This window comes from Achroia grisella, unplaced genomic scaffold, assembly GCF_030625045.1.
Source record: "Achroia grisella isolate CSIRO2021 unplaced genomic scaffold, CSIRO_AGI_Agris_v1 utg660, whole genome shotgun sequence".
NCBI lineage: Eukaryota > Metazoa > Arthropoda > Insecta > Lepidoptera > Pyralidae > Achroia > Achroia grisella.
This window is the reverse complement of record NW_026712984.1, coordinates 7,442,702-7,464,657: the sequence shown is the minus strand read 5'-3', so window position 1 is coordinate 7,464,657 and position 21,956 is coordinate 7,442,702. Positions and strand designations below refer to the sequence as shown.

General features: G+C 45.7%; 3 protein-coding genes and 1 long non-coding RNA gene across 4 annotated transcripts in view; all 4 read right to left on the bottom strand.

Moving 5' to 3' along the window:
* Nucleotides 1-1,062: 1,062 nt before the first annotated feature.
* LOC131849715 (prolow-density lipoprotein receptor-related protein 1-like) lies at nt 1,063-16,119 on the bottom strand (the record flags this gene model as incomplete). Its single annotated transcript, XM_059199829.1, has 19 exons — nt 16,017-16,119; nt 15,638-15,918; nt 14,803-14,990; nt 13,974-14,191; nt 13,065-13,307; nt 12,553-12,788; nt 11,948-12,109; nt 11,291-11,449; nt 9,913-10,280; nt 9,259-9,402; nt 7,876-8,204; nt 7,278-7,547; nt 6,968-7,037; nt 5,501-5,562; nt 4,783-4,942; nt 4,074-4,248; nt 3,166-3,359; nt 2,764-3,038; nt 1,063-1,211 (listed from the first exon to the last, which is right to left on the bottom strand). Coding segments are annotated over exons 1-19 (3,786 nt in total), but the record flags the coding sequence as incomplete, so codon positions are not given.
* A 387-nt stretch (nt 16,120-16,506) lies between these two features.
* Nucleotides 16,507-18,009, bottom strand: LOC131849895 (uncharacterized). Its single transcript, XR_009357809.1, has 3 exons — nt 17,929-18,009; nt 17,022-17,198; nt 16,507-16,593 (listed from the first exon to the last, which is right to left on the bottom strand). It is a non-coding gene; the product is annotated as an uncharacterized LOC131849895 (long non-coding RNA).
* A 58-nt stretch (nt 18,010-18,067) lies between these two features.
* LOC131849714 (low-density lipoprotein receptor-like) lies at nt 18,068-20,146 on the bottom strand (the record flags this gene model as incomplete). Its single annotated transcript, XM_059199828.1, has 4 exons — nt 20,070-20,146; nt 19,520-19,732; nt 18,763-18,944; nt 18,068-18,184 (listed from the first exon to the last, which is right to left on the bottom strand). Coding segments are annotated over exons 2-4 (504 nt in total), but the record flags the coding sequence as incomplete, so codon positions are not given.
* Nucleotides 20,147-20,788: 642 nt separating this feature from the next.
* Nucleotides 20,789-21,956, bottom strand: part of LOC131849713 (prolow-density lipoprotein receptor-related protein 1-like) — a 29,777-nt gene continuing 28,609 nt past the window's right edge. Inside the window, exons 25-26 of the mRNA XM_059199827.1 lie at nt 21,419-21,682; nt 20,789-21,036 (exon numbers count right to left, since the gene is read on the bottom strand). Coding sequence (XP_059055810.1) covers nt 20,789-21,036; nt 21,419-21,682 — 512 coding nt within the window. The remainder of the gene's footprint in view (nt 21,037-21,418; nt 21,683-21,956) is intronic.

Here is a 21,956-nt window from a genome sequence, read left to right as displayed (position 1 = left end):
ATAAGAAAAAAGACTAAGTAAACGGTGAAAATATATTAATATAGACTACTGACAATTAGGAATAGAAAGAAGGAATTGAAGTATCAAAAACAAGAATGTAATATAAAAGAACTATAAATTCAAATACAAATTTAGAATATAAAATACATATCTGATTAGCCAATTACAACAGATCGTTTATAGAGTCTCTCTCTGTATACTAACATCAGCAGTGTCGTGCGTGGGCGTGAGTCCGTCGGGGCACAGGCACGAGTAGGGGAGTCCCCCGGCCGCGCCCCCCGCGCTCCCCGCACCGCCCGCGCGGACGCACAGCGCACTCGAGTCGCACGCTGATTTGCCCTCCGACAACTCGCATGGATTGGGATCTGGCAGAAAAAATATTACTGAGAGATAAATAGAAGAAAAGAGGGGGAAGAGAAGACCAACAAACCCATAGTCACAAAATCAAATTAAAGCTACAATTGGAGTCGTGTCGTATCAACAGTTAAAGAGCATGTTGGAAGATCCTGGAAAGTGACAAGGGCTCCATCGACAAGAGCGTGGCTCTTAAATTGTAAATGCATGAACAAAAGCTTTAATAAATAAATAAAACCTTGTATTTTCTCCTTTACCCAAAGGTTGTCTGGAAGAAATCTCTTAAGCGATAAGACCGTCTTTTGTACCTAGATACTATGAATATGTTTTTTAATGTGCAATAAAGAGTTATAGGGGGGACGGGATTGTTAGTAATGTGGACTCATGACCCCATTACTAGCAATGTACCATGTCAGCTTGACCTCCACGCGGTTCCCCCTGGAAACCATCGTGATAACTTCCGGGTGAATATGTCACGATGGGCTAACTGATCTGACCTCATGTTCATCTTATCATCCTCCACTGGTGCCCCGCCAGCGTAAACCGTTAGCGCAGGCGGGTGCACCATTCCATTATCATCTACAATAAAAAAATAAAGAGTCATAAATAAAAAAATAAAGGTGTGCACTGACCATGCGCGCGCGCGGGTAGCAGCAGCGCGAGCGCGGTGAAGGCGGTGCGTGCGGCGGCGGGCGGCGGCGGCGCGCGCTGCAGTCGTCGCGGCAGGCGGGCGAGCCCGTGCGCGGACCCGCACCACACCCACTCCTCCCACGCGGCCATGCGCGCGCACGCGGGGCCGCGCCATGCCACCGCGCGGGATGAGTTATACCCCGCCACGTGCATCGTCGTGGCGCTCTCTAACGGACCATGTTGCGGGTGAATGATACTATGTTGTTGGTCGAGACGATGTATATTACAGATGGTAATAAACTGACAATATGTACATAGAAATAATGATCTTATATACTCAAATTCAAATTCAAAAATCATTTATTCATGTAGGACATTTTAGCCGCTTATGAACGTCAAATTTTTACATTCTAATTTTATTTTTTTTCCCTACCGTCCAGTTCGGTATATAGATCCAATTGAGAAGAACTGGCAAGAAACTCAATTGAATTACTTTTTTTTTAAAGCCAGTTTATTTACAATGTATATTTATATAGGTGTCTATGTCTAATATTAAATGAAAATTCAGTGCATGAACAACTATTGCCATGAACACTCGTCATTCAAGTAATCGTTTAGTGAGTAATAGGCTTTGCTCAGTAAATATGATTTAACAAATGTTTTGAATTTATTTAAGGGTAATTCCAAAAAGACATATCCTTTGGTATCTTATTGTAAATTTTTATTAAGTTAATAGGGCTTTTATATATTCCCATAAAAGACCTATTAACTTTTTCTAAACGATACTTGGGGACAGCAAGTTTGTCTTTAAATCTAGTATTAATATTATGAATATTGCTGTTTTTGTTTTTACTAAATAACAATAGGAAAATGTAAGGTGGGGTGACACAGTTTAGACAGTTTGAACCAGAGGACAAGGTGGTAAAATTAAATGTTGCAGTAAATATGTGCTTAGGTACAAACAAAAAACATCTAACAATTGCTAAATTTAAGTTACTGCAGTTATTACCGATTTAATATATTACGATTATGGTACAGTTGAAATACTAAGTCATAATTTATAAATCGTGACAACTTTCAAGAGTGAAACGACACTGCCCGCACCATGCTACAGCGCATATGATATAGGTAGTGAGTATACGGGTGATATTTATTGTACATTAGTAAGTTTATTAGATAGTGTGCTACATGGCTTATTAGTAACCGGAGTCGGGACCGTAGACTAGTTTTACGCTTAACTTAAATCTATGTTATCTGGAAAGGTACTAATGAAAAGTTCTCGAATGTTAACAGAAATATATTAATAAATAAATGAATAAAAAAAATATATATATATATATTACAAGTGTAGGCACATCACTAACGCCTGACACAGAATACTAGCGCCGCTACAATGAGCTGCTCCGGCATACACTGAGTGTCTGCCACAACAAGGAATTTATGTATGTATTGTAGTGTAATTGATGTTGTTATATGTTAAATTCAAAATCAAAATATCTTTATTCATGTAGGTCTATTACAGACTCTTACGATATGTCAAATCTATCGTCAGTTCGGAATGATTTCGAGATGAGAAGAACTGATAAGAAACTCAGCTCGTATTTTTTTAAAATAAATGTTGTACATGTTTACAATAATATAGATTAATTTTTAAATTCATTTGGGAGAATAGAGTGACCTTGTATAATAATAATTAACCAAAAGTAGCCTGCATATTGAATACATAATTAATATAAAATTAATAAAAAAAATATTATTAGATATTGAAAAAATTCTCACCATTAGTACCGTTAGCGGCTACGGGCGAGTGCGGCACACGCGCCGCAGCGTGTACGAACACGGCGACGAGCACGCGGCCGCTGCCGTCGAGCCGCACCGACTCCAGCGTGTCGTAGTACGCGTCCACGAAGTACAGCCGGGCGGCGGGGGCGTACAGCGCCAGCGCGGTCGGCCGCCGCACTCGCCACTGCACCAGGCGCCGCGCGCCTCCCGCGCCGTCCGCACGCATGGCCAGCACGCCCGGGGAACCCCCGCGGTCCGACCAGTACACCGTGCTGGTCAGTACATATTGCGTTACGAATCGCACGAACCCGTGCGTTCTCGTGCGAGCACGCACGTCTAGAGCTTGAGCAAGTGTAAGAGATGTGCATAGGTATGTGAGAGTGCGTATTCTATAGTCACCCGTTGTCAAGATGCAGTACGATGTCGTCCGGCTCCGCGTCGTCGTGCGTGTAGAGCGTGACGCGGCGCCTGGCGTCGAGTGCGGCGACGTAGACCGCGCCGCCGCGCGGCTGCAGCGTGGCCGTCCAGTAGAGGCGGCGGGTGGGACCGTCCACCGCAACTGCTCGTGCTGACCCGCCCGTGCCCGCACTCATCTGCACACGTCCGTGTTACAATTAGTACAAATATTAATTTATAATTAGTAATCAAACACATTTTAAGTTATCATATAATTAGCCCGATGAGTCCCGCTTTCTCTTTCCTATTTCCATGAGTACAGTCTTCTTCAATATTTTGAGGTCATTGGAACCTCACTCAGGCAAGTGAATAAAATACCGCAGATTTCTTCTGCAATTTAAAAGTTATAATTTGGAATATATAAATTATATATAGAATTAATGAATTTACAATTAAAAATTACATTATATGTCAAATATAGATAGGTACATAACACAAATTTTCGTTAGGTGTCAATCGATATTATTAGTTTATTACTGAATTATTATAACTATAACGCCTAAATTTTGGCGATAATTCATTCATTGTATAAAAACAATTGCCAATTTGAAAGAAAGTGAAATTACTTGACTAATACGCGCTATCACGCGCCAATGAGTTATCACAAAAAATAGTAAAATGCAATCCCTCAAGATTGCGGGCGCTGGATTTCCCACGTTAATTGGCGCTCCTAGTCGCTAGTTAAGGCAGTTATTATTTATTTATTTATTATTTTGCACCTCAAATTGTATACATTGCGAATTTAATACTAATGACACTCTCTACCGGTCCACCGTCGCGCTGATCAGAGTTAATAACCGTCTTATTCTAACAAAATTGGAAGATATAAAGTATAGACTGGGTGTACTCACTATAAGTTCGGCGTCAGCGGGCGCGGGCGGTGCCGCGGGGGCGGGGCCGGGCTGGGGCGCGGGGGGGAGGCGCGCGTGTCGCAGGCCGCCGTCGGCCGCGGCCCACCACAGCCGCCACGCGCCGTCCACCTGCGCGCCGCACGCGCTCACCACCTCGCCGCCGCCTTCCGCCAGCCTGCACGCACGCATCCGCAGTTAACCGCATACATCCGCAGTTAAACGCATGCTACCGCACGAGTACGCACGTACAACGTACGCAGTAAACACTACTCAAGCGTATTCTTACCGTCTCATCAAAATATATTTAAGAATACACTGTAAAACAGTTTGTTTTGGTTTTCATGGTTTTTAAATGAACTAACGCACGTACAACTTAAAAAACGCGTTTCATGAAATTACGTACAAAACTGTAATTTTACTGATCATCGATTTGTATTTTAACATGTCTTCAATTTTAGATACATATCTTAGTTTTTTTATATATATATATATAATTTATTCTAGTTTGTGCAAAGTGCTCAGCGTGGATACTTCTCACCTATTTCAGTTGCATGGAAGTAGATGCTTATATTTCTGTTGTAGGATAAAATTAGGCAGAAAATTACGGAATTTCAGGCATGACATCTTGATCCTCTCTAATGGCAACGCATGTGACATCCGTGAAGCTGTTCATGAATAAAGCTGGCGACTTATAAGGAGGGGCACTCACGTGTACGCGGAGGGCGGTAGTGCGGGCGGCGCCAGGCGGCGGGCCCGCTGCTGCGGGTGCGGATGTGTCTGCGGATGTGTCTGCGGATGCGGATGTGGTTGTTGTCGGTGTAACTCCCAGTGCAGCAGCGCGCCGCCGCTCGCTACCACCAGCCGCGCGCCTGCGGACACACTCACATGTATTAATATAAAACTTCTATATGGATGGGGTGTATTAGGATTTTTCTGTCACGAAAAAGCTTTATGGAGGGGGTAGACGATACATCGCGTTGTGAGAGAAAGAGAAAGACTGGTAGCGACGGAGAAAGGACTACGGCAGCCACGCGACGCACAGAGAGAGCCGCCATCGCGCTTTGAAAGAAAGAGACATATATATCTTGACATATAGACGTATATATACGAAATATACTGTAGCCTTCGCAAGTTCTAAACCTGTTACTTTTCGGTTCCTATTTTATTATTAGTAGTAACTAGCCATCGAAAGTAATAATTGGTATATGAGAACTAGCCAAGTCAGACCTTAGGCTACAATACATTATCCTAAGTTATAAGAAATGATTTTTATATTGTTATAAATACATTTCAGGACAGACTATTGAACTTGGCACCCATTTAGATCTCATCTCTTTTGTCGTAGAAGTCAACAATCAAGGCATATATCATAATATTGAACTCGGCTATCATTTCACATTTATGTTTTTGATGGGATAAACACATACCTTGCGCCTCACACGCGAAGCTTCCGTCCGGTAGCTGCCGCTGCTTGTAGCCGGGGACACATCTAAACGAATATACAAATTAGCTATATAAAAAGCACGCATTAACGAAAGAGACTCATAAGAGTCTCTTTGGAAAGATATGTAAAAGAAAAAATATGTATATATTGATGACGTAAAACACATATAGGAAATAGTTGGAGTACCGCTAGGCTCAAATCTTGTTCCATATATCTATTACAGTTTGTCGTCATAATCTTGAATATCATAGTGCAAATTATACGAGACCCATTGTACGTGGTACATACGGGGTAAAACATAGTAATATTCTTAAATATCCGTACATAGTTATATAACTAACTGTATTAGGTTCCATAGTTATAATTTAATAAATTTAATAAAATTACTATGTTGTAGCATGTATGTAATGTATGTAGCGCGAGAAGAGAAGAGACGGAAGCGCCACTTAGGCGGCTCAGTACAGACTACTGCCAATAGTTTTCCTTGTCGGGCCTGTGGTAGGCCATGCAGTTCTCGTATCGGTTTATACGCCACGAAAAGAGCTGTTCACGGGCCATTACGCCATAAATCGTCTACAATAGACGCATAGGCCATTATATATAGCATGTATAAAATATTAGTGTGAAATGAATATTAGGTTTTAAAAATAATATAAACAGTGAGTAATACAGGTACCTCTGTCTCACTTATAGCTGTAGTCTACTGATCCGATTTTAGAAATGCTTTTACTGTTGGATAGTTTATTTATCGGGGAAGGGTACAGGCTATATAACATCACACTATGACCAAATAGGAGCATAGCAGTAATGAAATATGTTGCAAGACCGGGGATAATGTGATGCAGGTGAAGTTGCGTGGAGGAGTTAGATATACATATTGGCGATTGCATTTATCCCTAGATGGGCTGTCAGTCATTATATTTACATAAAAAATATTAGAGCTTATCGATTTGTATGACATTACAGTTAATGTTAGAATTTAAATTAAAATTAGATTAATTATCAATAAAGTATTATTGTTTGCATGCAACGTCAATAGATGGCGCTGTAACAAAGTTACAACGCGCTAATGTTTCGTTTTGTAGAAACATCGTATGTATTTTATATTATAACAATTTTTGATCCCGACGACCCCATAACGGCAGTTAACATCCCGTAGTTTCGCCCGTTGAGTCCCGACCACACTTTCACATACAAGCACGACACCGTCCTCGCCGGCGAAGACGACGACCTCAACTACACCCACACCGCGCAATTAACCAAGCGCCTGCGCGCATATGGGCGCTGCACATCGACGCCCCCGGTCGCCGCTCCGATCGATCCCCCGTCCAATTTAAAGCAATAATAACCATTTTTTGTACCTGTATTGAGATCTACCATTAAACCTTATATGCACTAGTGTATTATTTTGGTATATAGTACACTAGTATTCGTAAGTTGGTATACTCACTTGCATGTAAAATTGTTGTGCTTGGGTAGGCATAGCTGGGAACACGAGCGCCACGTGCACGGACCCTCCTCTGTTGATACATACATACACGTATTAAGTACATATATAACATAATCATGTTTGTGTATTATGTAATTTAAGAGAATAGTACACAAATATATGTATTTGTGTAAAATTGTTACTAGATAGACGTAAATTATTAATTACGTTTTAAAAAGTATGCAACGAGAAAATATTCTCACGTAATAAACACACATAAACAGCATGATGAACATAAAACGTCAGTGCACATATGACAGCCTGTAAGTACCACATGACAGCATGTAAGTGCCACATGACAGCGTGTGAGTGCCACATGACAGTATGTGAGTGCCACATGACAGTATGTGCGTGCCACATGACAATGTGTGAGTGCTACATGACAGCGTCTGAATGCGACATGGCAGTTTACGGTTACCGGCGGTGCAGGCGTGTGCGGGCAGGCAGCGTCCGTCCGCGCAGCGCACGTCCGGCGCCGGACACGCAGCCAGCCCGGCGTCCTGTCCGGCGTCCGACTTCTCCAGCTGCGCGCGTCGCATACCTGTAACAGAACAAACTAATAAGTATCACTTCGACTTTACGTATAATTACATATTTGATCATATTATTTATATATTAGTTATCTCTGTTAGGCAATTTCATGAAATCTACATACGGTATATCATAAATCAAGTAGTTTTATTAACCTTTAGCTAGCTTAACTTGGGTCTAGATGGCGCTGTGTGAATTGTCAAAAAAAAAGCCTAAATAAAAAATGTAAAAGGAAACCATGTGTTCTTCAATATGTTTTTTTATGTGTACTTTACTGCATCACAAATAAAAGCATATTTTATCTATGTCTCAAAAGTATGTTCTATCTATCTTCTTACATAGTTCTGGATCCTCGTCGCTGCGGTCGTCCTGCGGACAGTCGGCGTATCCGTCGCAAACGAGCGCGGGCGGCAAACAGCGTCCGGCTCCACACCGGAACATGGGCGGCGGACAGGCATGCGCGACGCACGCGTCCGGCCGCTCGTCCGCCGCGTCCGGACAGTCCGGCCGGCCGTCGCAGCGCCATGCGGCCGGCGCGCAGCCGGACCGGCCGCAGCGAATACGTGCGCCGCACGTCGCGTCCGGCGACGTTGCCGGACGCTCCGTCGCGCACGATTCCTCGTCCGACCCGTCGCCGCAGTCCGTCTCGCCGTCGCACCACCACTCGCTGCAACACACCGCTCGCTTACTTATACAAATTCAAATATAATTTATTTCAATTATTAATCGGGTCTTAACACGAAATAATTTTATGGCAAATAAAGGTACTCTCGATGTTTCAATTCGTGTTAAGATCCGGTTAATAATTTAAATAATGTATATTAAACACGGAAGTTCAAAAATCATTTATTCGTGTAGGACATTTTAGCCGCTTATGAACGTAATTTTTTTTATATTATAATTTTTTTCCGTCCAATTCTGTATATAGATCTAATTGAGAAGAACTGGTAAAAAACTTGATTGAATTAATTATTATTTCTTTTTAACTGCCAGTTTATTGTAAGGGGTCGTCGGTAACCGGGACTACTGACTGTGTACATTTTTGTTTGGTCGACAACGAGCAAGTAATAGTCCTGATGTTTCAGATGTCAATAGGGTACGGTACGAATATGACTATTTTCATTTGTACAACGATGGTGGCAAACAAGCATACAGGCTGTATGTATCTAATGGTAAATCGTACGAAGTCAGGTCGATCTTCAAGTAGACCCACTAGGAACCATCGTGAAGAATTATCTTCTTCAATATAGGCTGATCTGACTTCTTCATAATAATTATCTTTCACTAGAACCTCGCTGATGTATATCGTCTGCACAGGCTAATGTCAGGGCACCATTCCACTGTCACCCATTAAAGACATGCATACTATTAAGGCAAACCAACTTACAATACTACATTAAATGTAAGATATAACTGGAAAATCCGGCTCGAAGGACCAATCCATCATTCAAGCGGCGCAGTAGTTACCTGAGCACGCAACCCATTAGAAAAACTTCATATGTTATTGTAACAGCGCTACATCAAACGTAAGATATAACAACTGAGAAATCCGGCTCGAAGGACCAATCCATCGTTCGAACGACGCGGCGGTTAAGCACACAACCCTTTAGAAAAACTTCATAATACAATAACAGCACTGCATCAACTGGAAGACATAACTACTAGGAAATCTGGCTCGAAAGACCAATTCACCGTTCGAGTGGGATTGTTCCGGCACTTACCTGAGCACGCACTGGTCTGCGCGCGCGCACCGTCGTGCAAGCGGGCCGCAGGCGGCGCCGCACCCGACCTCGTCCGCGCCGTCGGGACACTCCGCCACGCCCGAGCACCGCAGCGACCCGCTGATACACACGCCGTTGTTGCACCTGTCGTTCAAAAGCCGTGATTTAATACAACATCGATATTATACGTACAGGTTACTTAGTTTTGTACTAAATATGGAAATTGACGGCTTCGGTGATCTAGTGGATTAGCACCTTGTTTTACCAATGGTCGCGGGTTTGAATCCTTATACAGTGCAAATGTTGGCTATTTTCTACGAATATTATATATGTCTTGTCTATGTCTAATATTAAAAATGTATCCACGTATTCATATCACTTGTCTAGTACTCATTACACAAGCTCTCTGCTCTACTTAGCTTGGAACTAGATGGCGCTGTGTGAATTGTCTGTCACACAGCGCCATCTGTGTGTATAATTAAAATAATGATATAAATAGAGCATGACGTTAGAGTAAACAGATATTACATATTTGAACAAAATGTAAGTATTATAAGCGATCTTACTAATTCAAAGATATCACAATATTATTTAAATTAATCAAAAATTACTCATATCCCAATCACAATAAGGTCGATTTTAGCAAACACGTACCGGAACTCGGTCTCGGAGCAGTTCCGCGGCGCGCAGTGCAGCTCGTCGGCGCCGTCGCCGCAGTCGTCCTCGTAGTCGCAGCGCCAGCGGCCCGGCACGCAGCGCCCGTCCGGGCAGCGGAAGTAGGTCGGCTCGCAGGCCGGCGGCCAGGCCGCGCCGCACCCGGCCTCGTCCTCGCGGCCCGGGCAGTCCGGCTCCGCGTCGCAGCGCCACTCGCGCGGCAGGCAGCGCCCGGACGCGCACCGGAACTCGCCGCGCGCGCACGTCCGCGCCGCGCACAGCGCGCCCTCGTCCGACCCGTCGCCGCAGTCCGCGTCCTCGTCGCACACCCACACTTGCGGCACGCACGCGCCGTTCGCGCACGCGAACTGCGTACACGCACACGCAACAATATAGTCAAACAATACGGTAGACACTACTCTACCGTGTTGTTTCTGTCTGTATTCTCTAGTTTTACTCAATATCACTAGATATTGAGTAAAACCAAGCATCACGAAGCGTCCTCGTCGCACACCCACACTTGGGGCACGCATGTGAACTGCGTACATACACGCAACGTTATAGTTGGAAACATTACGGTAGACACTACACTACCGTATTGTTTCTGTCTGTACTCTAGTTTTACTCAATATCACTAGATATTGAGTAAAACCAAGCATCACGAAGCGTCCTCGTCGCACACCCACACTTGGGGCACGCATGTGAACTGCGTACATACACGCAACAATATAGTCAAACAATACGGTAGACACTACACTACCGTATTGTTTCTGTCTGTATTCTCTAGTTTTACTCAATATCACTAGATATTGAGTAAAACCAAGCATCACGAAGCGTCCTCGTCGCACACCCACACTTGGGACACGCATGCGAACTGCGTATACACGCAACGTTATAGTTGGAAACATTACGGTAGACTAGTGACATTGAGTAAAATGTGTATCACGAAGTGCCCTCGTTCAAACTGTTATCACACACCAGCAGCACGCACGCAAAACTGAGCACACATATTTACAAAGGACGAAGGAAGGATAAGCGAAGGACGGGACGAGAGTACGTGCATGGTGCATAAGGCGAAGCATCAGTTCGTACGTGGTGTGTAAGGTGGAACGTCTGTACGTATCTATAGCGGGGAGAGGGGAGTAGGGAGGTAGGCATACAGAGGTGTATGTACGTTCATAGAGCGGAGGGTAGGACAGGATTACGAAACGTGGTGCGTAGGGCTGAACGACTGTGCGTACGTTTGACGGGAAGCGAGGTATATAGTACGTACATAGTACAAAGGCCGAACGTGTTTATGTAACGTGGTGCGTAGAGCAGTGTTTGAACGAGGGCGGACCGTCTATACGTATAGAGGAGGGCGGGGATGTATACGTACGTGGTGCGGGGGGCAGGTAACCGGCGGGCAATTAAGTTCATCACCGCCGTCGTGGCAGTCGACGCGGCCGTCGCACCGCGCATTAGCCGGCACGCAGCGCGCACTCACGCCTGCAGTCGAGTTGCCGTTACACTTCCATTGCGACGATAGGCACGTGAACTGTAACCACACACAAAAGAATATATAGACAAATTTTTTCTGGTTTTTTAACTCGGGGAAAGGCAAAAGGACTCAGCCCATACAACTTTATCTTTGGTAGTATTGTCATATTATATATTCTTCAAATTATTGTCTTCACAATTAATATTAAAGGGTATAACATACTCAAATATACATATAGCCACTATGTCCAAGTCATCATATTTTACTACGTACACTTGTTCAGACTTCCATGACACAGGCATAGCCTAATTTGGAGTCATAGACAAACTATACCTTATTTAAGTTTCCGAAATAAAAGTTATTCCTATTTTTTAATGGCTGATAAGGTAATGGATGCGTTATAGAATGAATCTGGTCATCTGAACCCTCTTATGAGGGCTCTATCTCTGGGGCAACAACCTTCGGAGCTCGTAATTTCGATCCCCGTTAGAGTCGGCCGGGGTCTCGGCCGGGGTCTTGGCCGGGGTCTCGGTCGGGGTCTCGGCCGGGGCGTACCGTGTCGCAGTCGGTCTCGTCGCTGCCGTCGCCGCAGTGGTGCACGCCGTCGCAGATGGCGGCGGGGTGCGCGCAGCGTCCGTTGCTGCACTGGAACTGTCCGGGCGAGCACCGGAACGGCGGACACGACGCCGGCTCGTCGGACCCGTCGCCGCAGTCGTCCTGCGACACCGAGCCAATATGCATTCCAGTTATGCAATTGTAAAGTATAAGATCATCATTGAACATAGGACAGTTCAACAGAACAGTCAATTATTCTCGACACCATCTATGGTTGACTGACGGGGAGAAATAATAAATATAATCGTAATTCATACGCGCTTTTGTGAATAAATAAAAAGTAATATGAAATGTGAAATATTGCCGAATGAATGTTTCTAGGCGCAATCATATATTCAAATGTATTATTATGTTATATGCTTATGCCTCCCTCTAGGCGAGCACCTAGGCCCCATTTCTTTGGGACGCAACTTTCCTCGAGGCGAGTACCAAGGCCCCATTTATTTGTGACATTGCATCTCTCAAGATATGCACCTCAGCTCCATTTTCTTTGGGGCTTTGCCTCCCTCAAGGCGAGCATCTAGCCCCCAATAAGTGGTATGTACCTGTGTATCACAGCGCCACCAGAAGGGAATGCATTTGAGGGTGGTAGCGCACACGAAGTGCGCGGAGGTGCAGTTGGGCGTGCACGTGCGGCCATCCGGCTGCAGCACGAAGTGTTCTGGGCATGCGCACGCCGCTGTCGCCCGCACCGTCGCCTCTTCATCACCGTCCGTCTCCGGCGCCGGAGACAGCAGGCACAGGCCCGTGCAATTCAAAGCAGCACACTGATCTGACAACTCTGGAGAATGGGGAATAGTATATTAGGCAACACTGATATATTTCATGTAAAGATGTGACACTATAGTCTATTATTTAATCTCGGAGACTAAATTGACAGGTGTGAATGTCAAATTTTCAAATATTGTTAGCAGCTGTTTGCCGATTTGTTTAATCGTTCTTTCGCAAAAAGGTCGCAGGTCCATGAGCTTGTGTACGGTATGCGTGAGCGTGTAGCAATCGTACGCCTCGCCCGTGGCCCCCTCACCCCCTGCAGGCTCCCTCGCCCCCTCCGTACCTGGTATGGGCGGCTGCCGCGCGGGGTGCAGCACGCGCAGGTCCATGGGCTTGTGCACGGTGTGCGTGAGCGTGCGGCAGTCGTGCGCGGCGCCCGCGTCCCCCCCGCCGCCCCCCCGCAGCCCCTGCAGGGGGCGGCGGCGGCACGACTCGATGGTGCGCGTCTCCCAGTCGCTCCAGTACACGCGGCCCTCCCACACCGCCAGCGCGAACACGTGGTGCAGTCGCAGCCACGGCATCCGGTCTACGAGTATGACATGACGTATACTTTTACCAATGTACTGATGTATACTACAATACAAGAATAATAGCCCAGGATAATTAACACAGCGCCGTCTAGTTCTGAACTAAACCGAGCTTGTGTTATGGATATTTTATTAGACAACTGATAGAAATACTTAGACATCTGAATAAATATTCCATTTGTAATTAATAAAAAAATAGAAATGGAGAAATACATTAGACTTATTAGGTACAATCCAAACATTGGTCCTTCGAGCCGGATCTGAATCAGTTCCATCCACTTCAGACATTCTATACATTAACAATACACATATAGAAAATAGGATGTGCATATCTCTCACTCTTTCACTGTATATCTCATTCCTTCATTTTACGTTCTCTTTGAAGCATCATTCTATCACTGTATACCCACATTAACAATAAACATATGAGCATATATTCAACCCTGGATGCGCAAGTTGTTGCTGTGTATTATCTCTTTCGCACTCCATACAATGGATTGATACAATCACTGTATTCTCACAATGACATATGGCGCGTAGTCACCCCTTGAGAATAGTATGCGCACGTTGCTGCTGTGTGCTATCTCTCTCACACTACACTGTATACCTCGCTCACTCATTCACTCATATCACTGTTTTCCCACATTAATATAGGTCGTACTCACCCCTGGAGAAGAGTATCCTGACGTTGCCGCCGTCGAGGTCGGCGACGGCGACGTAGTCCTCGTGCGCGTCCCCGAAGTAGAGCTCCTGGCTGGCGTGGCACACGGTGAGCGCGTTGGGCCAGCGCAGCCCGCGGCGGACCACCACGCGGCGCGCGCTGCCGTCCATGCCCGCGCGCCCGATGTGCGGCTCCGCGCCCCAGTCCGACCAGTACAGCGTGCTGCGGACGCACGCACTCGTTACTCGTGATCGCAAGGTAGGGAGGGATAACTACCAAAAATATGCTCCCTCTAATTTGATGGTTTCGTTTACCTTCACATGGGTTGTACGCATTTTTTTATATACTACATAGGTGGCAAACCGCCTATGTAGTATATAAAAAAAATGCACACTCTTTGCTGCGTAAAAGGCGATGCGCGCGTGAAAGAGCATCCGTATAAAGACAATTATTAGGTCTAATGGTGCATGAAAAAGCGTCTGTGTAATGGCAGTTTTTAGCCCATGTGGTACGTGAAAGACTATCCGTGTAAAGGTAGTTATTAGCCCGTGTGGTGCGTGAAAGAGGGTCCGTGTAAAGGTAGTTATAAGTCCGTGTGGTACATGTGAGAGTGTCCGTGTAAAGGCAGGTATTAGGCCGTGTGGTATATATAAGAGTGTCCGTGTAAAGCGCCCGTGAAAATGCAGTAATTAGGTCGTGTAGTACATGTAAGAGCGTCTATGTAAAGGCAGCCCGTGTGGTGCATGAAAGAGCGTCCGTATAAAGGCAGTTATTACACCGTCCGTTGCTTGAAAGAGCATCCGTGTAAAGGTAGGTACTGAGCCAGTTATTACCCGTGGTGCGGATGCAGCGCGAGCCCGCGCGGCTCCGCGAGCCCCCCGCGCAGCAGCACGCGGCGGTGGCGGCCGTCGAGGCGGGATACCTCGAGCGTGTCGGTGCCCTTGTCGCACCAGTACACGTTGCCGCCCACCCAGTCCACCGCCAGCCCGTCAGGGTTCTGCAGCGTGCCGCCGTGCAGCAGCTGACATCGCACACGTTTCAATGTACAGTATAGTGGCAACCGAAGTAGTTAGTAGTAATAGTAACGAAGAATCCTCTAATAAAACACTGGTTCTTAAATTTTGCTATCGTTATTGAGTAAGGCGAAATAGTTCGTCCTATCAACGAAATGGCGCCTACGCCATCTACGCACTCAGGCAATTACGCTAATATGATATTAAAATAGTTTACATTTGATTTTCGATCGAATCGATTCGAATCGAATAATAAATTAATCAATCAACTAGCTTTTGCCCGCGGCTTCGCTCGCGTTAATTTATCCCTTTAGGGATGGAATTTATCAAAATCCTTTCTTAGGGGATGCCTACGTCATAGTAGCTTTATGCATGCAAAGTCTCGGCCCGATCGGTTTAAAATTGACAAAGTTTCATACAAACTTTCATCCCCTATTTTATCCCCTTGGGGATAGAATTAATCAAAATCCTTTCTTAGCGGATGCCTACGTCATAACATCTACCTGCATGCCAAATTTCAGCCCGATCCGTTCAGTGGTTTGGGCTGTGCGTTGATATATTACTATGTCAGTCACCTTTGAGTTATATATATTTAGATTGTAGCATTGTAGTCTATATTAAACAGATTGAACTTGAAAGTACTACTAGAACCAACCTGGTACCCGTCGGAGGCAGCCTCTGCGACCGGATCAGCCGCATCAACAGTCGGCTGTCGGTTGAGACCGCACCAGCGGCGGATGGCACTACCCATGAGTGTGACGTCACTCCAGTAGAGACAGCCGCTCGCCCAGTGCATGTCCAGCGCCACTGCATTGGTCAAGTTGCGAACCAGCAGAGCGGTAGGTGCCGTCTCACTCGCACCCGCGTGCTCCTTCTCGCTCACCCACGTGCGTCGAATGTAGTACCGGTTCGTGAAGATCACCGATGCTGGCACCGCTGTGCGATAATTGGTGAGTCATTTATTTTACCATAGAAGACATTATGTCGTTGCCATCCGTATTACTTAGGTTAATGTTACAGAAAACAATACGTACATGAGATGGGTGCGCAGCTGACCTCATCGTCCATAAGGCGGTAGCCGGCAGCGCATGAGCACACGAAGCTTCCAATTGTGTTCCTGCAGGTCATAAGCACCATGTTTATTTTCTGTACATATGTACACAATAACACAGATAGATATAATTGTAAAAAAAATCTCTTTAATATTAAATACGCTTAAATTTTGAAATTTTGGTCCTTCGAGCCGGATATCTGTTAAAGCTAAGAAGTTAAAAAATATTGTATGTAGCTAGAATACGAACCTTCTGCTAGCGATAAGCGGAAAACTGTCGCATCACAAGAAAGAAAGAAACTTGCGTGTTCTTCTTTTAAATAATTGTTATGAACGCCTGCCGCTAGCTCTGTGCAGTTGTGTGTAGGAGGAGGCGCAGTACCTGCAGTGGTGGTCGCAGGGCTGGTCCTCGGCGCACTCGTCCACGTCGGTGCAGGCCCCCGCCCCCGCCCCCGGCCCCGCGCGCCGCCAGCCGCGCCGGCACCAGCACGCCGCGCCCACCGCCAGCTCCGTGCAGTTATGCGCGCACTCGCCGTTGCGGATCAAGCACTCGTTGATGTCTGCGAACACACCGACATACACTCCTTCTATTTCTTATATCTGGATAATTCGTGATGGAGACTCATAGAATGGGTTGGGAACTTACATTTTATATAATACGGAATTAAACAAAATAATGACAATTTTTTTGTACTATACCATGTATTTCACCAAGAACATGGCTATGAATGCGCTTAATCTGGAACATAATGGCAATGACAAAAACCACGTCAATTTTTTTGTACTATACTGTATTTCACCAACAGCGTGTGAATGCGCTTAACAAAAACATAAAGGCGATGATATACTACAGCGCCAATATGTACTACAATAGGTGTCCTCAACACTGTGTAAATGCGCTTAACTGGAACATAACGGCAAGTACACTACAGCGTTTCATTAACATCGTGTGAATGCGCTTAACAAAATCATAAAGGTGTTGACATACTGCAGCGCCACTCGTCGCTGTAGTCGCCGCAGTCGTCGCCGCCGTCGCACAGTCTGTCGCGCGACACGCACGCTCCGTTGCGACACAGCCACTCGCCGCGCGCGCACCGTCCGCTACCATCCGCCACTTCACCGGTGGCAGCCAGCGCGCCGCGACCGAACGACGTCTCGAACGTGCCTGTACAGATAAATTACTAGATGTGCCCGCGACTTCGTCGACGTGTTGTAGTGACTTTGACCTAGGCCTAGGCCTAGAACTAGACCCTAAATTTTCTTATTAAAAAGTAGCCTTTCTCAGGATCTAGACTATATGTGTACCAAATTTCATTTAAATCGGTTTAGTAGTTTTGACATGAAAGAAAAACGGATAGACAGAGTTACTTTCGCATTTATAATATTAGTAGGATTACATATCAAATGTATTTTTTTAACAATTGTTGTTAAGAATTATGACAGATATATGTATTTTTTTTCGGGACTACTCTATTGCTGTTGGCCGCAGCTGGCCTTTACAGCTTCACCGGACTATAGGGGGGCGAGTGCAGATGGCACTCGCGTGGAAGGACTAATGGAGCGGCTGAAGGCCAGCTCCTTAACGACTTTAGGTAATCTTTAAAAAATAAATTATCTCTTAATATATGTTGTGATGACAGTGGTAATAAACACACAGTAGGGATATGACTTAGTATTTATATACATTTTAGATAAAGTGACTTATCCAACGTACACTGGCACTATATTATACTACGTGCTGAAATGAATTGCTATATCACAAAGTAAATTCAAAATTATCTCTTAACGTGGTAATAAATATGACTTAGTTTCATTTGCACTGACTTAGACGTATGTGAATTCAAAAATATATCTTATAATAGAAAAAAATAAGAGTCAGTTTCGTTTGTACTGACTGCAGAGGTGCGGGTCCTCGTCGGAGCCGGCGCCGCCGCCGCCGCCGTCGAGGCAGTGGTCGCGTCCGTCGCACACGTGCTCGGGCGGCACGCAGCGGCCCGCGCACTGCACCGCGCCGCCCGCCGACCCGCACGGGCCCGCGGCGGGGCCCCCGGGGCCCGTGGGGCCCGTGGGGCCCGCAGCCACCGGCGGCCCGCAGCCGGCCGGCTCGTCCGACCCGTCGTCACAGTCCACGTCGCCGTCGCAGTACAGGTTCTGCGACGCATTATGATTACAGGGTCCGTACACATTACACAATCAGAACAAAACCTTTATAAAAGTCGTAATGGTAGCTGTTGTCTTGTTTGATAACGTCGGTGATCTTTTTAGCCTTATATCCGATAGTCGCGGCTTCGATTCCTCGCATACATTATATTCCTAAGTATGATACATTTATATTCCTAAGTATGAGTAAGTATGTTTGTGTAGGTCTGGGTGTTATCCAAGTTATTATATATGCATTTACAAAAAAAATGTCTACATATTTCTATCAGTTGTTTAGGACCCATAACGTAAGTTCTGCTTATCTAGGGACTAAATAATAGCTTGTGTGAATTGTCTAGGGTTTAAAGAACATTCCAAGATTGTACTTTAAAAAAAGCCAGCAGAACAAGACCTGAAGGCCTCCGATAAGGTGGACCGACGATATGATCAAGATTCCTGGAAAGTGTTGGTTCATAGCAGCGCAGGACCAATCGTTGTGGAGTTTTTTCGCGGAGACCTTTGTTCAGCAATGAACGTTTTCCATGCTGAAATGATGATGATGAAAAAATCCATAGCTGGTATTAACGTACCGGTTCTAAACAGGTATCGGAGTGCGCACACTTGAAGTTCTCGGGCGGACAGCTGCAGGCGGCCTCGTCCGCGCCGTCCGGACAGTCCCGGTTGGTGTCGCAGCGCGCCGCCGCCGGCACGCACGAGCCGTCCGGGCACGCAAACTGCGACGACGTGCAGTTACTGCCCCGAATTACCGCCTCTGCAGAGAAAGACAGTAGGGTCGGTATACGATAATCGTTTACAAGTTCTCTTATTGATGCTTGGCTTCTCGTAACTTCATTCAGCGTTAATGATTTATTTAAAGTGACAGAAGTAAAAATAATAGGACCTGGTTCGAAATCAGTGATAGGTATATACTAAATTTCATGAATATTCAAGTACATAAAAATTATTTTGCAGTTCCCATAAAAACTATTAGATGCCGTTACAAATAAGGTAAAAGGCTTAAAAAATATATAATTTCTCGATAACACGTCGGTATTTTTAATAAATTAATAGTCCTAAAATGTCAGTTTCATATCTAATAGTTAATAGAAAAACAAAATCAACACGGGTCCCAAATATGATCCTTGCGGTACGTCTTTTTCATATTCATTAAATTTCATTTTTATTAATATACACCCGTGTACTGTGACAAGTTGAAAACGATGTCGAACATACTATTCTTACTGTACCAACATATCCTAATCTAGAATATTCTAGAATACAAATATTCAGAAATACTTAGTAGTTTCGCATAGCATACCTACAGTAGTATAATATAGAACATGTTACCACAGTGCGGGCCCTCATCGGAGCCGTCGGTACAGTCGGGGCGGCCGTCGCAGCGCCATGTTATCGGCACGCACTCCCATCCTGCTGGACTATCTCCACCACTCTCGCTACTCTCTCCACTAGCAACTCTCTCGCGCGGGACGCTACCGCACTTAAACTGATCCGGGAGGCAGTCGATTAACTCTTCCTCTTGTTCTGCACTCATTGTTGAAACTGTTTTTGGGTAAATAAAGTTCAATTAAAAATCGGATATTTATAAACACGAAAGCTTGTGAGTTGGGATGGATGGATGGAAGTTTTTTACTTTATCATGCAAAAATTATTGAATGGATTAGGCCTTTCATTTGGAGTGTCTTCTAATCGCCCTCTATCGTCCATCTCGTCGTCCGTCCCGTCCGGTGTAGCTTGTAAAGGCCAGCTAGCATTAGAGTAGTCCGAAAAAAGCTACGTACCGGTACAGGTACGTACCGTCGGGGCAGTAATTCTCGTCAGTTACGTACCGAGGTGGGATGGGGGGCAGTCGTCCTCGTCGTCTCCTCGCAGTACGTACCGGGGGGGCAGTCGTCCTCGTCGCCGCCGGCGGGGCAATCGGCGTGTCCGTCGCAGCGCCAAGCGGGCAGGTAGCAGCCGGCGCCGGCCGGACAGGCGCGCGCGTCCGGCCCGAGCGCGGCGCACGTGTCCGCCGCGCAGCCGCGCTCGTCCGACGCGTCCGGACACTGCGCCGCGCCGTCACACCGCGCCGCCACCGGCACGCACGTGCCATCCGCACACCTGAACACATGCAACTCTCCAAACTCAGTGCTGATTGAGGGTTTGATTCCTCGTACGATTATTTGTATACTTTTATGTATATTATTTGTTTGACATGATGCCTACAACTATTTTTTACCATGGCTCGGCTCGATATTAATAGGTAATTCATCGCGACACATTGGAAATTTTGTGGCCCACATACTACCGTTTACCATCAGATGTGCCGAAAGCTTGTTTGCCAACATAATAGCTGAAGATCAGCGAAAACCTCGACGCATCGAAAAGGTACGACTGACTTTATCCCTCACACGTTTCCACATTTATTCTTAACATTTTTGGTAGCAGAGCTTAGCAATTATTATTTAGTATTGGTTTTTTATTTAAATTTCTGTTGTCATTTTTTATAGAATAATTTCTTCTCTAATTTAATGCATTTATTTTATATAATAATTTATATGCTGGTATTAGTTGTATCGTAATTGTTGTGATGTGTAATGAAATAAATGTTATTCGGTATTAGCATCGTAATTGTTGTGTTGTGTGATGTATTCTAGTGCGGTGCGTTATCATGCGGTGTAGTGCGGTATCGTGCGATGTAGTGCGGTACCGTGCGGTGTGATACCTGTAGTGTGCGGGCGGACAGTCGCAGCCGTCCTCGTCGGCGGCGTCGTCGCAGTCGGCGCGTCCGTCGCACACCGCGCTCGCCGACACGCAGCGCCCGCCCGCGCCGCACCGCACCGTGCCGGGCGGACACTCGCGGGACGCTGCGGACGCACGCACTCATTATCAAGTAACGAGACCACCTAGTAGTGACTTGGACTAACTCAAAGACTAAGGGGCCGAACACTGACGTGGCATATAGCCTTGTATGACGATGTACTTCTAAATGCATTACAATAGCCCACCACATAAGTGTATTATAGAATATAATTACTTCTGCAATACATTACGTGATATTTTAGCTGTTAGACAGCTTACTTTGTAATCTGTGTTTAAAATAGTACCAGTTTAAATTTCTTAAAAAAAATATCTAATTAAAACAACATACTATATACTATTAAAAAGTTCACATTAAATAATCATCCATCAATCATAACGTAACTGTATGCAGTTACGTTCTATAAACATATACAGGATGATACTGACTGCAATAGTAAAGGTCCTCGTCGCTGGCGTGCGCGGAGTCGGAGCAGTGCGGCAGGCCGTCGCAGACGAGCTCCTGCGGCACGCACGGGCCCTCCGCGCACGCGAAATCCTCGGCGGCGCAGGCGGCGGACGGCGCGGCGCATGCGCGCCCGTCCGCCGCCAGCCGCCGCCCGCCGCCGCACGCGCACTTAGCCGCGCCGCCCGCCTCCGACGAGCACTTCTCCGCGCACCCGCCGTTCTCCACCGCGCACGGGTCCGCCGCGCCTATATAGGTTTATTACGATAGTCAGCGATAGCATACATCGGCTTTATTGGTCTCTCGAGCCGGATACAATTTTATTTCGTTAACTCGCGCGCACGAGTTTAATTCTATTATGACAGGGCTGTCTATCGTAATATAATTATTAATATACAGGAACATATATGGCCTTCATTGGTCCTTCGAGGCGGATACAATATTTCATTACCGTTCCTGTATAAGTTTATTACGAAAGACAACATCAGCATATATTGGCTTTATTAGTCCTTCGAGACGGAT